General features: G+C 39.7%; 1 protein-coding gene across 1 annotated transcript in view; it reads left to right on the forward strand.

Moving 5' to 3' along the window:
- Akap10 (A-kinase anchoring protein 10) overlaps window positions 1-14,019 on the forward strand; it is a gene marked incomplete in the record, with an annotated part of 74,549 nt that overhangs the window by 46,553 nt on the left and 13,977 nt on the right. The window contains 3 exon segments of the mRNA XM_017795787.2: window positions 3,554-3,727; window positions 5,538-5,647; window positions 8,252-8,334. Coding sequence (XP_017651276.1) covers window positions 3,554-3,727; window positions 5,538-5,647; window positions 8,252-8,334 — 367 coding nt within the window.

Genomic DNA, 14,019 nt, shown 5'->3' on the forward strand with positions numbered 1-14,019 from the left:
TTTGGTGTTTTTGAGATAGGGTGTCCCTGTAGTCCCAGCTGGCCTGGAACTCACTATGTAGACCAGGCTGGCCTCGAACTTACAGAGATCCGCCTGCCTCTGTCTCCTAAGTGCTGGGACTACAGGCATGTGCCACCATGCCCAGCTAACCTTCATTTTTATAGGCTAAATGACCCAGGCAGTTAATGGACTTCTCTAATATCATTTTCCTCACCTATAAAATAGAAATAATATCGAAGTTGTTATTAAACTATTAAAATGAGAGCCAGGCTTGGTGGTACACACCTTTAATCCCAGCACTGGGAGACAGAAGGCAGATCTCTGAGTTTGAGGCCAGCTTCGTCTCCATAGTGAGTTCCAGGCCAGCTGGGCTATATGGGGAGACCCTGTCTGAAAAAGATCCAAAAAAAAAAAAAAAAGTATAAAATGCTTTTTTTTTTTTTTTTTTTTTTGAAAAAGGGAATTTGTTTAGCCCTAGCTGACCTGGAACTCGCTGGGTAGCCCAGGCTGGCCTCGAACTCACAAAGATCCGCCTGCCTCTGCCTCCCAAGTGCTGGGATTAAAGGTGTGCACCACCACACCCGGCATAAAATGCTTTTTAATTTAATGAACAACTATTATTTTTAGATATGTATAGGGCAAAATTAACTTCTGAATGATTATAAATATTTTACCATTATCTGTCCTTAAAAAATGAAGCACTAATTTTATGTGTCTTGATCATGTAGAAGTTATTGCTAATAGCTTATTAATAATAGTGTTAATATTTATGAATGATTTATTGTTCTAATGAACTAGAGCTGATTTATTGAGAGTTGCACTGAGTCCAGGGTAAACACATGAAATTATGTTGCTAATACACATTATGTTTATCCAGGTGGAAAAAGGTTATTTGAAATTGTTATGGCATATACAGGCTGGAGAGATGGCTCAGCGGTTAAGAGTACTGGCTGCTCTTAAGGACCTAGGTTTGATTCAAAGCACCACATGACAGCTAACAACCAACCATTCAGAACTCCAGTTCCAGGGGATCCAACATTCCCTTCTGGCCTCTGTGGGCATTGCAGGACACGGGTACACTTACACACATGCAGGCAGTACACTCATACACATAAAATAAAAAATAATAAAGTTTTAAGATGCCATACACACACAAAAAACTGAATCTAGTATCTAGGGAGATAGCTGTTTATAAAAAGTGCTTGCCGCATAATCATAAGGACCTGAGTTCAGATCCTCAGTACTTTGATGAAAAGCCAGGAGTAGAGTTGTGCATCTATGATCCTAGCATGAGAAAACAAACAGGAGGATCCCTGGCTGGCCAGCAAGTGTAGCCAATTGGTGACCTTCAAGTCCATTGATAGACCTTGGTAATCAGGAGGCAGAGGCAAGCAGATCTCTGTGAGATTGAGGTCAGTCTGATCTACATAGTAAGTTCTAGACCGGCTGAGGCTACACGGAGATCCTGTCTCAAAAAATGAAGCAAACAGATAAATAAGGTGGAACTAGGCCTGGTCTTCATAGCAAGTTCCAGGATGGCCAGGGTGACATAGTGTGACCCTGTTTCAAAATTATAATAATAGTAATGATTATACTAATTTTTTTTTTTTTTTTTTTTTGTCTTTTCTGAGACAGGGTTTCCCTGTAGCCCTAGCTGGCCTGGATTCCCTATGAAGACCAGGCTGGCCTTGAACTCACGGAGATCCGCCTGCCTTTGCCTCTCGAGTGCTGGGATTAAAGGCGTGCACCACCATGCCCGGCCAGTCATACACTAGCAGACCCTGGTAGGTAGGTAAGAAAATGATGAAAATATGAATGATTGATTCAGGAAATACTTTCTAGAATTTCTGTACTAGTTATTGGTGTTATTGGTGTTAATAGTGGACTAGCCTGGCCTTGATCTCACAGAAGTTTGTTTGCCTGTCTCCCAGGTGCTGGGATTGAAGGCATGTGCCACCACGTCTGGCTTTAAAGAAGACATTTTAATTACAAACAGAAATATCTATAATTTCATTACATGTTATGAAGGAAGTTTATAATGGGAAATGCAAATAAGCATGAGAACTTATGCAGCACTTTTTTTCTTTTATTTTTTATTTATTCATTGTCAACACTTTTTAAAAATATTTCATTTTTATTTTATGTGTATGCATGTATTGCCTATAAGTGCACCCGTGTCATGCAGTGCCCGCAGAGGACAGAAGAGACTGTTGGATCCCCTGGAACTGGAGTTTCAGACAGTTGTTAGCTGCCATATGGGTGCTGGAATTCGAACCTGGGTCTTCTGCAAGAACAACCAGTGTTATTAACCACTGAGCCATCTCTTCAGTCCCAGTACTTTTTTTTTTTTTAATACAGACAGCGTCATGTTATTTGCCCTGGCTTGCCTGGTATTCTCTATGTAGATCAGGCTAGCCTCAAGCTCACTGAGATCTGCCTGCAGGCATGCATGCATGGCTAACTTTTTTTGCGGGGGTGGGGTAGGGGCAGAGTCTCACTGTGTACCTCTGACTGGTCTGGAACTCACTGTGGAGCCCAGGCTGGCCTCAACCTCACAGAGATCTGCCTCTGCTTCCCAAGTGCTAGAATTAAAGGTGTGTGCCACCATGGCCTAGGATGGCTAATTCTTTTTTTAAAAATATGTTATTTATTATTTTTGTTTTATGTGTATGAATGTATTGCCTACGTGTATGTAAGTGCCCCCATGTCTTGCATTGCCCTTGGAGATCATAGGAGGGCATTGGATCTCCTGGAATTGGAGTTACGGAAGGTTGTTAGTTGCCATGTGGGTGCTGGGGATCGACCCTGGATCCTCTGCAAGAGCGGTCGGTGTTCTTAACCGCTGAGCCATCTCTCCAGCCCCAGGTTAGCTAATTTTTTTGTCGTCGTTTTGAGATAGGTTCTCCCTGTAGCCCCAGCTGACCTGGAACTAACTATTAGATCAGACTGACCTTGAACTCACATCTGCCTGCCTCTGCCTCCTGAGTGCTGGGATTAAAGGCATACAGCAACACACCTGGCTCAGGATGGCTAATTCTTAAGTGACTATAAAAACATTTATGTTCCATTAAGTATTTACTTAACAAATATTATTAGGTATTTAAAAACACACAGTGTTGGAAACCTTATTGGAAACAGATAATTTCTGATGTGTTTCTAATCTTACATATTGATGACATCCTTTTGAAAGGTATATTGGCAGTATATTCCAAAGTTAAAAATTTAGCTCAGGAATCAAATTCCTTGTAATGTAACTTAGGGTAGTCAGTTAATTCAGAATTAATATGTGATTTTAAAAACTGGTATTCTATCACAAACAACATCTCATCTCAAATTATATCTACTCTATGAACTGTTTTCTGCTCATTATGTAACTTCCATTACAAGTGTTGGAGAGGACAAACGAAATTGTACGTATTTTCATTTTAGTGGCAATGTAACCTACAAAAGAATAATAGCGTAAAAAGGAGAAGTAAATGCAAGGCTTTGGTAAGACTACTTAAAGAAGTAGGTGCATTTGATATTCATCTTAAAAATGCTGTTCTCCTTTTAGGTCTTTCTGCCTGGCTTTTTGTCCAGCAATCTTTATTATAAATACTTGAATGACCTCATCCATTCAGTTCGAGGAGATGAATTTCTTGGGGGGAATGTTTCACTGGCCACTCATGGCTCGGTCTGCCTTCCTGAGGAGTCTCACTCAGGTGGTTCTGATGGCTCCACCTCTCAGGTATCGTCTGATTTGAATCTGTCATTAGGGTGAAAGGCATACAGAGTCTTCCCTTTAGGTACCAGCAAGAGATGTTCTACTTAAGCTTTTTTGTTTGTTTTAAGACAGGGTCTCCCTATAGGCCCAGCTGGCTTGGAACGCACTATGTAGGCCAGGTTGGCTTCAGTCTTACAGAGATCCACCTGCCTTGTCTCCTGAGTGCTGGGATTAAAGCAGTGCACTACCATGCCCAGCTCTATTCATACATTTTAAGTCGTAGATACAAAAAGAAATTAAATTGACTTATAAATTCTAATCAAACTACTGATGGTGATTAACCATGTGCTTTATTGTGAATACCATCATTCTTTCATTAAAGCTGTTAATCTGCTTGATGCCTTTTTTCCTCTTGTTAATCAAACGTGTGTGTGTGTGTGTGTGTGTGTGTGTGTGTGTGTACATGCATGTGCAAGCCCACGCACACACGTCTGGAGATTAGAGGTCAGCCTCTGATGTTGTTCATCAGATATTGTTCACTTTGATTTTGAAATAGGGTTCTCACTGGTCTAAAGCTCGATGATTAGGTTAGACTAGCAGGCCAGCAAGCCCCAAGAATCTGCTGCCAGGGGCTAGGATTATAAGCATGCTGCCATGCCCAGGATCTCTGTCTGGGTTCAGATCTTTACGTTTGCATGGCAAGCACTTTACTATATCCCCATCCCAGTAATCAAATATTTTGAAATATAGTTATAGCTTCTGAAGAGCCCTTACTACAATTACTTGGGAAATTTTTTTCTTTTTCTTTTTTAAATTTATTTTTATATGTATGAGTTTGTTGCCTGTATGTATGGTAGTACATCCATGTCATACAGTGTCCAAGGAGGACAGAAGAGGGTGTTGGATTCCCCCAAACAGGAGTTATGGATAGTTGTTAGCCACAGTGTGGGTGCTGGGATTTGAACCTAGGTCCTCTGCAAGAGCAGTCAGTGCTCTTAACCACTGAGCTATCTCTCCAGCCTAGATTTTTTTCAACTTAAAAATTTTTTTATTTTATGTGTATGTGTATTTTGCCTGCATAGTTGTAGGTGCACCATGTCATGCAGTGCCCATGGAGGCCCAGAAGAGGGTGTCAGATCCCCTGGAACTGAGGTTACACATGGTTGTTAGCTGCAATGTGGATTCTGAGAACTGAACCCAGGTCCAGTGCAAGAGCAGCAGTGCTCTTAACTATTGAGCCATCTCTCCAGCTGCTATTTGAGAAATTAAAATATTTTATTTATTATTTTATGTGTATGAGTGTATTGCCTGCATGTATGTAAGTGCACCCATGTTGTGCAGTGCCTGCAGAGGTCAGACAAGGGGTGTTGGAGCCCCTGAAGCTGGAATAACGGATGATTGTTAGCTGCCATGCGGGTGCTGGGCACCGAAGTCAGATCCTTTGCAAGAACAATCAGTGTTCTTTATTGCTGACCCATCTCTCTAGCCCCTATTTGAGAACTTTTAATAACTAAATTGCAGGTACTTATTTATAGAGTTACTAGTGAACTCAATTTCTTTAATTTTTAAAAGTTTTGCATGTGTGTGTAATGTGCGTGTGATACATAAATACCTTTGTCATATATTTTAATCTTGTGCTTTCCTTCTTTCATTATAGCTTAATGATATGTTTCAGAATCATTACCATTAAATTTCTCAGTAGTGAAGTAGTTAGATGAAAGATAAGCATATTTGAGACACTGAGGAAAACGTTGTACCAATCTCTTATGTTCTAAACTCAGGATTGGTTTGTTTGTTTAATAGTATACTACTAATTTTACAATTTCTGTTGTAGTCTAGTGTGAAAAAAGCCAGTATTAAAATTCTGAAAAATTTTGATGAAGCAATAATTGTAGATGCTGCAAGTCTAGATCCAGAATCTCTATATCAACGGACATATGCAGGGTAAGTTTAACTCATGTGAAAAACTTCCAAGTATAAAGAATTTTACTTCTTAGCAGGGCATGGTGGCCCATGCCTTTAGTTGCAGCGCTTGGGAGGGCAGAAGCAGGCAGATCTCTGAGTTCGAGGCCAGCTTGGTGGTCTACATAGCGAGTTCCAGGCCAACTGGAGCTACAAGGAGACCCTATCTCAAAAAGACAAAAGAAAAAAAGAAGTCAGAGGACCATACTGTGGCGTTGTTTTCCTCTTTCCACCTTTACATACATGGGGTCTGGGCATCATACTTGGGTCACTAGACTTGCCTAAACAAATGCCTTTATCCACTGAGCCATCTTGCCCACTCAGTTTTGTAGTGATCTTTAGTGATCATAGTGATCTCCTTTTCAAAATGGTAGAGTGAGATGGGACATCACTAAAGTACTTGCTCTGCAAGTGGGTGACTCCCAGCACCCACTTAAAAAGCCAGGCATGCAAAAAGAATAATTTTTTTTTTTTTAAGGGCTTGAGAGATGGCTTAGTAGTTAAGAGTACTGGCAACTCTTGCAAAGGACTCAGGTTCAATTCACAGAAACACATGGCTAACACTGTCTGTACCATCTGTAACTTTAGTTCCAGGGGAATCTGTTGCCCTCTTCTAACCTCTGTGGGCTTTGCATGACATGGGTACACTTACATACATGCAAGCAATAATTCATACACATTAAAGGAAAACAAAAGCCAGGCATGGTAGGGCCAGCCTGTAATTTCATCTTTGGAGAGGTATGAGGAAACCTGGGGCTCACTGGCCAGCCAGTCTAATTGAATTGACAAGTTCCAAGTTCAGTGAGAGACCTATCTCAAAAAATAAGGTTGATGGACTGGTGAGATGGCTCAGTGGGTAAAGGCACTTAACCACCAAGCGTGCCCACATGGTAAGAAGAGAACTGACCTCCTGCAAGTTGTCCTTTGACCTCCACAGAAGTGCTGTGTTATATGTGCGAGCACGTACGCACGCGCACACACACACACACACACACACACAAATAAATGTAACAAAAATTTAAAACAGAAATAGGGTGGAGAGTAGATGAGGATGACATCCAACATCTGGTCTCCACACACATGCACATGCACACACATACACATGTGAACAAGTAAGTATACCAGAACAAGTACACCAGTACATTTACCCAGAAAAGAAAATTTGGGATAATAAGCCAAATGAGTTCTTTCCCGAAAATGAAATTGATTCTTATAAAATCATTCATTTACTTAAAACCTAATATGAAAAAGTCTCCAGTTGCCAAATGTTTTACCTCTCCAATTTTTTTGTGTAGATTTTTTTTTTGAAAAATGTGTAAAATGGATCAGAGAAGAAAAATGATTATTTTTCTTCATTATCCTTGAAAGTTTTGGTGTTTATTTTAGTTTTATGGATTTTAGCATCTCATTGAAGTTTCTCCCAAGGAATAAATTTTTTCAGTTGGTGTACTGTCGTGCATATTATATGCCATATATGAAATGAGGACTTACTAGGAAGACTATTTCTAAAATCAGATTCCTTTTGCCTGAAGTAAAATATCAGAAAATTTGTTTTTCTTCTTTTAACTTGTATTTGCTTTGGCTTATTCTTTATTTTGTTGTTTTTTTTTTTGTTTTCCTTGATATTTCTCTTTTAACTTGTAATTACAAATATTTTAATATATATTTTTTTAATCTTTTATTTATTATTTTACGTGTATGAGTGTATTGCTTGTGTGTTAGTAGATGCACCCATGTCCTGTAGTGCCCACGGAGGAGGTAAGAAGAGGGCATTGGATCTCCTGGAGCTGGAGTTAAGGACAGTTGTTAACCGCTAAGCCATCTCTCCAGCCCTTAAATACATTTTTTAAATAAGCTTATTTCAGCCAGGCGTGGTGGCACATGCCTTTGATCCCAGCTCTCGGGAGGCAGAGGCAGGCAGATCACTGTGAGTTCAAGGCTAGCCTGATCTACATAGCCAGTTCCAGGCCAGCTAGGGCTACAGGGAGATCCTGTCTCAAAAAAGACTAAAATAAGCTTATTTCAATAAATGTAGATAAGGTCAATGTGTTCTTTAATCACACACCAATTATTATTTTCTCCCTTGCCTGCTCAGAGTAATCACTGTGCAGTATGTTGTGCATCTTCATAGTCATTTTACATAATTGATATTAAACTCTATTCTGTGTTTATATTTTCATTCATGAATTTTGGATGGGTTTTGCTTTGTGCCAAGAATTGAACCCAGGGCCTGGCTTGTACTAAGCACACAGATTTCAACAAATCTACAACCTCAGCCCCTGTTTATAATATATTCTGATCATGTAGAGCAGATTGAATTTTGTTTTCTCTTTTGCAAAATTGTCTTAGCTATTCTCGTGCCTGTTCTCTTTCTATGAATTTTAAGAGTATGGATTACCTACTGTTATGTTTTATAAACCTTTCCATTGAATTAGAGACTATTTTAGTCTCCATGAAAAGAGGTTCTGTTTCAAATAAACTTCACTTGAATAGCATGGAATTTCTATGGACTTTTTAGATTTCAATGAGGTACTAAAACTTGGTTTTAATTTTTAGAAATTATATTATTCTTTTTATCATATTTAGGAAGATGACATTTGGAAGAGTCAGTGACTTGGGACAGTTCATCCGAGAATCTGAGCCTGAACCTGATGTAAAGAAATCAAAAGGTTGTAGTTGTTTTTATATTAAACTTTTGCTCACATTTAGTTACTAACTACAAGTGAAGCATTATTTAAGGTTTAAAGTGGTTATTACTGCCATGTCTTTTACTCTGTGTTAATAGATACAAATGAGTGAAAGAACCTTGTATAATCACCTCTTTAGAGTTTCTTCCTTTGTATGAAAAGTTACTGAACTTTATTGCCACTACAGAAGACACAACAGTATGAGAAAATAAACTTTTTTTTTTTTTTTTAATTTGGAGGCACAGAAGGCCTGGAGCTCCCAACATAAACCAAGCTGGCTTCTCATAAGAGATCTGCCTGCCTCTGCCTCCCTAGTGCTGGGATTAAAGGTGCCTGCTACCACACCCAGCTTTATTGTTTACATTTTTATTTAATGGTGAGACATCCAGTTCAATTTAGTCTTAAGGTTTATTTTGTGACCCTTTTACTTAATTAAATTTCTTTAATTACTGAAAATTATTATGAAATATTAGAAAGTTGAAATCTACATCTTTAACAGTCAGCAGAAGAATAGCTTTGTCAGGTCTAAGAATTAGACTCAAGGTTTATTACTATGTTTTTCATTTTGTGTTTCTGTTGTGTACACACATACAGGTGTGCTCACCCATAAGGTGGAGGTCGGAGATTGATGTGGGGATGTTTTCCTCAGCCACTTCTCCGCCTTATCTTTTTGAGATGGGGTCTCTTACTGCACCTGGAGATTGCTTTTTGTCTAGACTGATTGGCCAAACAAGCCCCTCATGTCAGCCTGTCTCTGCTCCTCCAACTCCCAACACTGGAGCTAACCCCTGTGCCCAAGTTTTTATGTGGATTCTAGGGATCTGAACTTAGGACTTCATGCTTGTGTGACAAGCACTTTACCCACTAAGCTATCTCTCCAGCCTGTCAAGTCTTTGCATTCTTTGCAGCTGTTTTCAGTTCCAAATAATTGGTTTATATAGGAAGATTTTGGAAAAAAGTGTGAATCCATTCAGATAATATCTAGAATTTTTCATTGTGGTTGGATCAACAGTACTTTCTTGAGTAAATAATAATAAATGTTATAAAAGTAAATGTTTCATTTAAATACATTGAAAATAACAGCTATTGTTAGTCTTCCTATTGAGCTTAACAGGATTGCATTCTTGCTGGGTTTGTTTCCTTATTTATTTATTGGTCTTTTGAGACAGGGTCTCTCTGACCAGGCTGGCCTTGAACTCACAGAGATCTGCCTGCCTTAGTGCAGATACACATTTGCAGAGAAAAAAAAATGCAAAAGTTGAAGTAATTTAGAACAAAAAGGATCTGTTTCTAGTTTGTCTTATTTATCTAAATAATTGATTTATCTCCTGTTTGATCAGAGATATCTCTGGTGTTCAGTTGAAAAAAAAAATAGAGAGGTGGGAGGGCGCTGGAGAAATGGATCAGTGGTTAAGAGCACTGACTGCTCATGCGGAAGACCCAGGTTTGATTTCCAGCAACTACATGGCAGCTAATATCTGTCCATAAGTCCAGTTCCAGGGGATCTGATGCCCTCTTCTGACCTCCTTAGGCATTGCGTGACACAGGTACACTCCTTTCTGCAGGCAGTATACTCATACACAAGAGAAAAAATAGAAAGAAAAGAAAAAAATGTAGAGAGGTGAAGAAAAATGTAGGTTTTTTTTTTTTTCCCTAGTGCTAGATATTGAATCCAATGCCTTGTACATGCAAAGCAGTATTCTACCACTAAGCACTGAGCTATGCCTGTCGCCCAGTAAAAGATTTTGGAATCTCTCTCTCTTTACTCATATTCATGAGCAGGTTAAATCCTACTACCAGGGGCTGGAGAGATAGCTCGGCGGTTAAGAACACTGTTCTTGCAGAAGACCTGAGTTTGAATTCCAGCACACACATGGAAGCTAACAACTCTCCATAACTCCAGTCCCAGGGGATCCAATAGCCTCTTCTGACCCCCATGGGCATTGCATGACATGGGTGCACTTACCTATACACAGGCAATACACACATACACATAAAATAAAAATGATAAATAAAATAAAAAAAATTCCTACTATCAGAGAACATTAATAGTTTTGTGTATTGGGTTGGTAAAAGATAAACACTAGGAAGAGGTCAGTGATGGCCTGACTGACCTTTTGAGGCTTCCCGGGACGAATTCTACACAGTGTTGTTAAGTAATTTCTGTCAGTGAAGATAATGGAGTTGTTATAGTCTGGGATCCACAAACAGGTGTGTCTGGAGAAAGAAAAAAAGATTTATTACAGCGGGCTACACAGCTGGGCTACACTCTTTTTTAGAGGGTCGGAGTGCAGCACCGAGCCTAAGCACTCTGGCTCTTTTTATATTGGTCATGTTGCTAGGCAAGCAAACAATACAGAAGCCAATCATTGAACATCAAGCTTGAGCAAATATTATCAAGGAAATACATAAGAAAATGCAATTTTCCATCCAAACCCCCCACCTGCATGGAACTAGCTTCCTTTTTCTTTCATAAAGACATTATCAATCTTACTGTTATTCTACTTTGTCTTGACCAGTCACGAAGTTCTGTCTAGGAGGGTTTTGTTGTATAGCAGTTGTATCTTAGGACCCTCTAAATGTTGTGGGATACTTTTTGTACAGAGAAACTATAACCAGGAATGAAAAGTTTAGGTTCCCAAGCATACAGATGGAGAGTCACCTAAATAATTTCTATTCTATTAAGCAACAATTACTATTTTGCAGAAGCAAGCCAAGCATAACCTACAGAAGCCATAAATCAGCAGTTAGCAGGAGCTCCCTAGGATGCTCTGACTTGTTCCCAAGACAACCAGGGTCCAGCTTGCATGTGCTCCCATATCCTGGGCCAACTGTCTGATAATTTCAGAGACTAGAGTCAGCCTAAACTTTAACATGGCGTACCTATGATCAAGAAGGTGCCCTATTACAGAGTCTCCAGTATTAATAGGAAATCTCTGGGTTCTTTATATTTTGTTTTGTTTTTCATTTGGTCTTATACCTCTTACAGCTCATAAAGTGGCTACCACTCATATAGTCATTGGATACAGTGTAGATACAACAAAGAATGCATAGTATTTGCAGTTTGCTTTTTGTTTTATATGAATTAAGATGTATTCTGAGTAAAAATACACAATTTTCTTAATCACTCTCTGCTCATCCTAATCATTCAACATCTTCGTGTTATTCCTTCTAATAAACCACAGAATGTCTATCATATAAATATGGTGTCATAGCCCGGGTTCAATTCCCAGCACCCACATGGCAACTACAAACCATCCTTAACTCTAGTTCCAGAGGAATCCGAAACCCTCTTCTGACCTCTGCGGCATTGCAGTACACAGGTGTACTTAACTTACATGCAGGCAATACACTCATACACATAAAATAAAAATAATAAATATTTTTTAAAAAAGAAATAATGGTGCTGGGCGTGGTGGCGCACCTTTAATCCCAGCACTCGGGAGGCAGAGGCAGGTGGATCTCTGTGAGTTCAAGGCCAGCCTGGTCTACATAGTGAGTTCCAGGACAGCAGGGGCTACAGGGAGACCCTGTCTCAAAAAGACCAAAAAAAAAAAGAAAGAAATATGGTGTCATAGGTACTGAGTGAGAAAACTAGATTCTGCTTTGTGCCACTTACATGATAGTGGAGGAGACAGTAAACAGATAACCAAAATAAGTGTATGCACATGCTTATGTTTATGTATGAACATAAAATGCAGGGTAAGGCATTTTCAGCGGAGAGGGAAGTAGAATTTGAAAGATAGTGTTCAGGAAGGCCATCCTAAGCTGAGGATAGGCCAGGGTCCCAAGAAGGAAAGGTAGTTGTCTGGCAGCATCTGGAAGAAGCATGTTCTTAGCTGAAGGAACAAGAATAGAGGAATATAAGAATAGAGTGCAGCATGGTCAGGGGACAAGACCAGTGTGTCTAGAGTGGAGTATGAAGAAGGAAGCCTGACAGAAGGTGGTGAGAGACTACTACAAAGGTTACACAGTGATGGGGTCACACTGGAAGTGGGAACAAGGAAGTGACATGATACGACTTTGTTGTTAAAGGGATTTCCCTGGCAGCTATCTGGAAATAAAATGGAGGGTTAGAGAAGTAGAGAAGCAGGATATTCTTGTTAGTCTTGAGTCAGTAATGTAAGTTAGGCTGGTAGTAGAAGAGCAGACTGATTGGGTTATATTGGAAGGTGCAGGCAACAAGGTTGCATCTCTGCCAGCAAGCCCACCCATTAAGTTGCTTCTGTTTTTAATCAGGATATGCCATTTAAAGTAAGAACCAGGAAATTCTGCAATTTGGTTAAGGACATTCTTACTCACTGGAAATTCCTTTGGTTGTCAGTTTGTCTCTTTGAGGCAAGTATTTTTTGATAATATGGGAGCATAGAGACTTGAGTTTTGGGCAGGGGGCCTTGGGGTTCTTTTGTATGTGTCTTTTTGAGACAGGGTCTCCCTGCAGCCCCAGCTGGCCTGGAACTCACAGACCAGGCTGGCCTCAATCTCACAGAGATCTGCTCACCTCCCAAATGCTGGGATTAAAGGTGTACACCACCACCCCCATTGTGACTGAGTTCTTAAACTTAGAAAACGTTAAAGTGCTCCTGAGTTTTAAGCACTGTGCTAAATATGGGAGCAATTAATAAGAGGGTATTAGCCTCTGTCAGTTTTCCTCTAGTGTGGTTCCTTTCTTATGACCCTGATGTGTTAAAACATATCAGGGATGGAGAGATGACTCATCAATTAATAGCACTGGCTGCTTTTGCAGAGGATCTGGGTTTGATTCCCAGCACCTATATGGCAGCTAACAATCATCTGTAACTCAAGTGCCAGGGAAATCAAGCGCCCTCTTTTGACCTCCATGTGCATTGCACAACACAGGTGCACTTACACATATGCAGGCACCACACACAGTGTTCTTTCATATACATAAAATAAAAATAGTGAAATACTGTTTTAAACATCAGACTAATTATAGAATGCTCAGCCTCCTATATTTTCCTAATTGTGTTATTCAGCTTATTCTCCTTAGCATTTCTCAAAAACTGGAGATGGGGCTGGAGAGATGGCCCAGAGGTTGAGAGCACTGACTGCTGTTGCAGAGGACCCAGGATCAATTCCCAGCACCCACATGATGGCAACGAACCATCCTTAACTCCAGTTCTAGGGAAATTCGAAGCCCTCTTCTGACCTCTGCAGCATTGCACGACATGGTTGCACTCACATACATGCAAACAGTACACTCATACACATAAAATAAAAATAATAAAATATTTTTTAAAAAATTTAAAAAAATTTTTAAAAGCTGGAGGTTATTCATTTTTGGTGAGATTGCATCATAGAGTTGGGTGTGGTTGTGCATACCTTTAATCTGAGCACTTGGGAGGCAGAAGCAGGGAGAGCTCTGTGATACTGAGGCTAGCCTGGTCTATATAGTGAGTTCCAGGCTATATAGGGGCTACTAGGGAGAACCTATCTCAAAAACAAAACAACAAAAGAATACATGTAGGTTCTGTCATATGTGGTGTTTTTAAAAGGCTCTCCATAATGTTGAACATTAAAATATCACATGAAAATGTCTACAAATGTTTAATAGCAATTAAAGGATGCAAAATGGAGGTGGACAAGATTTTACTTTCCATTTTTCCCTTCTACTTTATAAACAAGAATAGAGTACTGAATTACAGT

This window comes from Nannospalax galili, unplaced genomic scaffold (genome assembly GCF_000622305.1).
Source record: "Nannospalax galili isolate Female #2095 unplaced genomic scaffold, S.galili_v1.0 scaffold530, whole genome shotgun sequence".
Lineage (NCBI taxonomy): Eukaryota > Metazoa > Chordata > Mammalia > Rodentia > Spalacidae > Nannospalax > Nannospalax galili.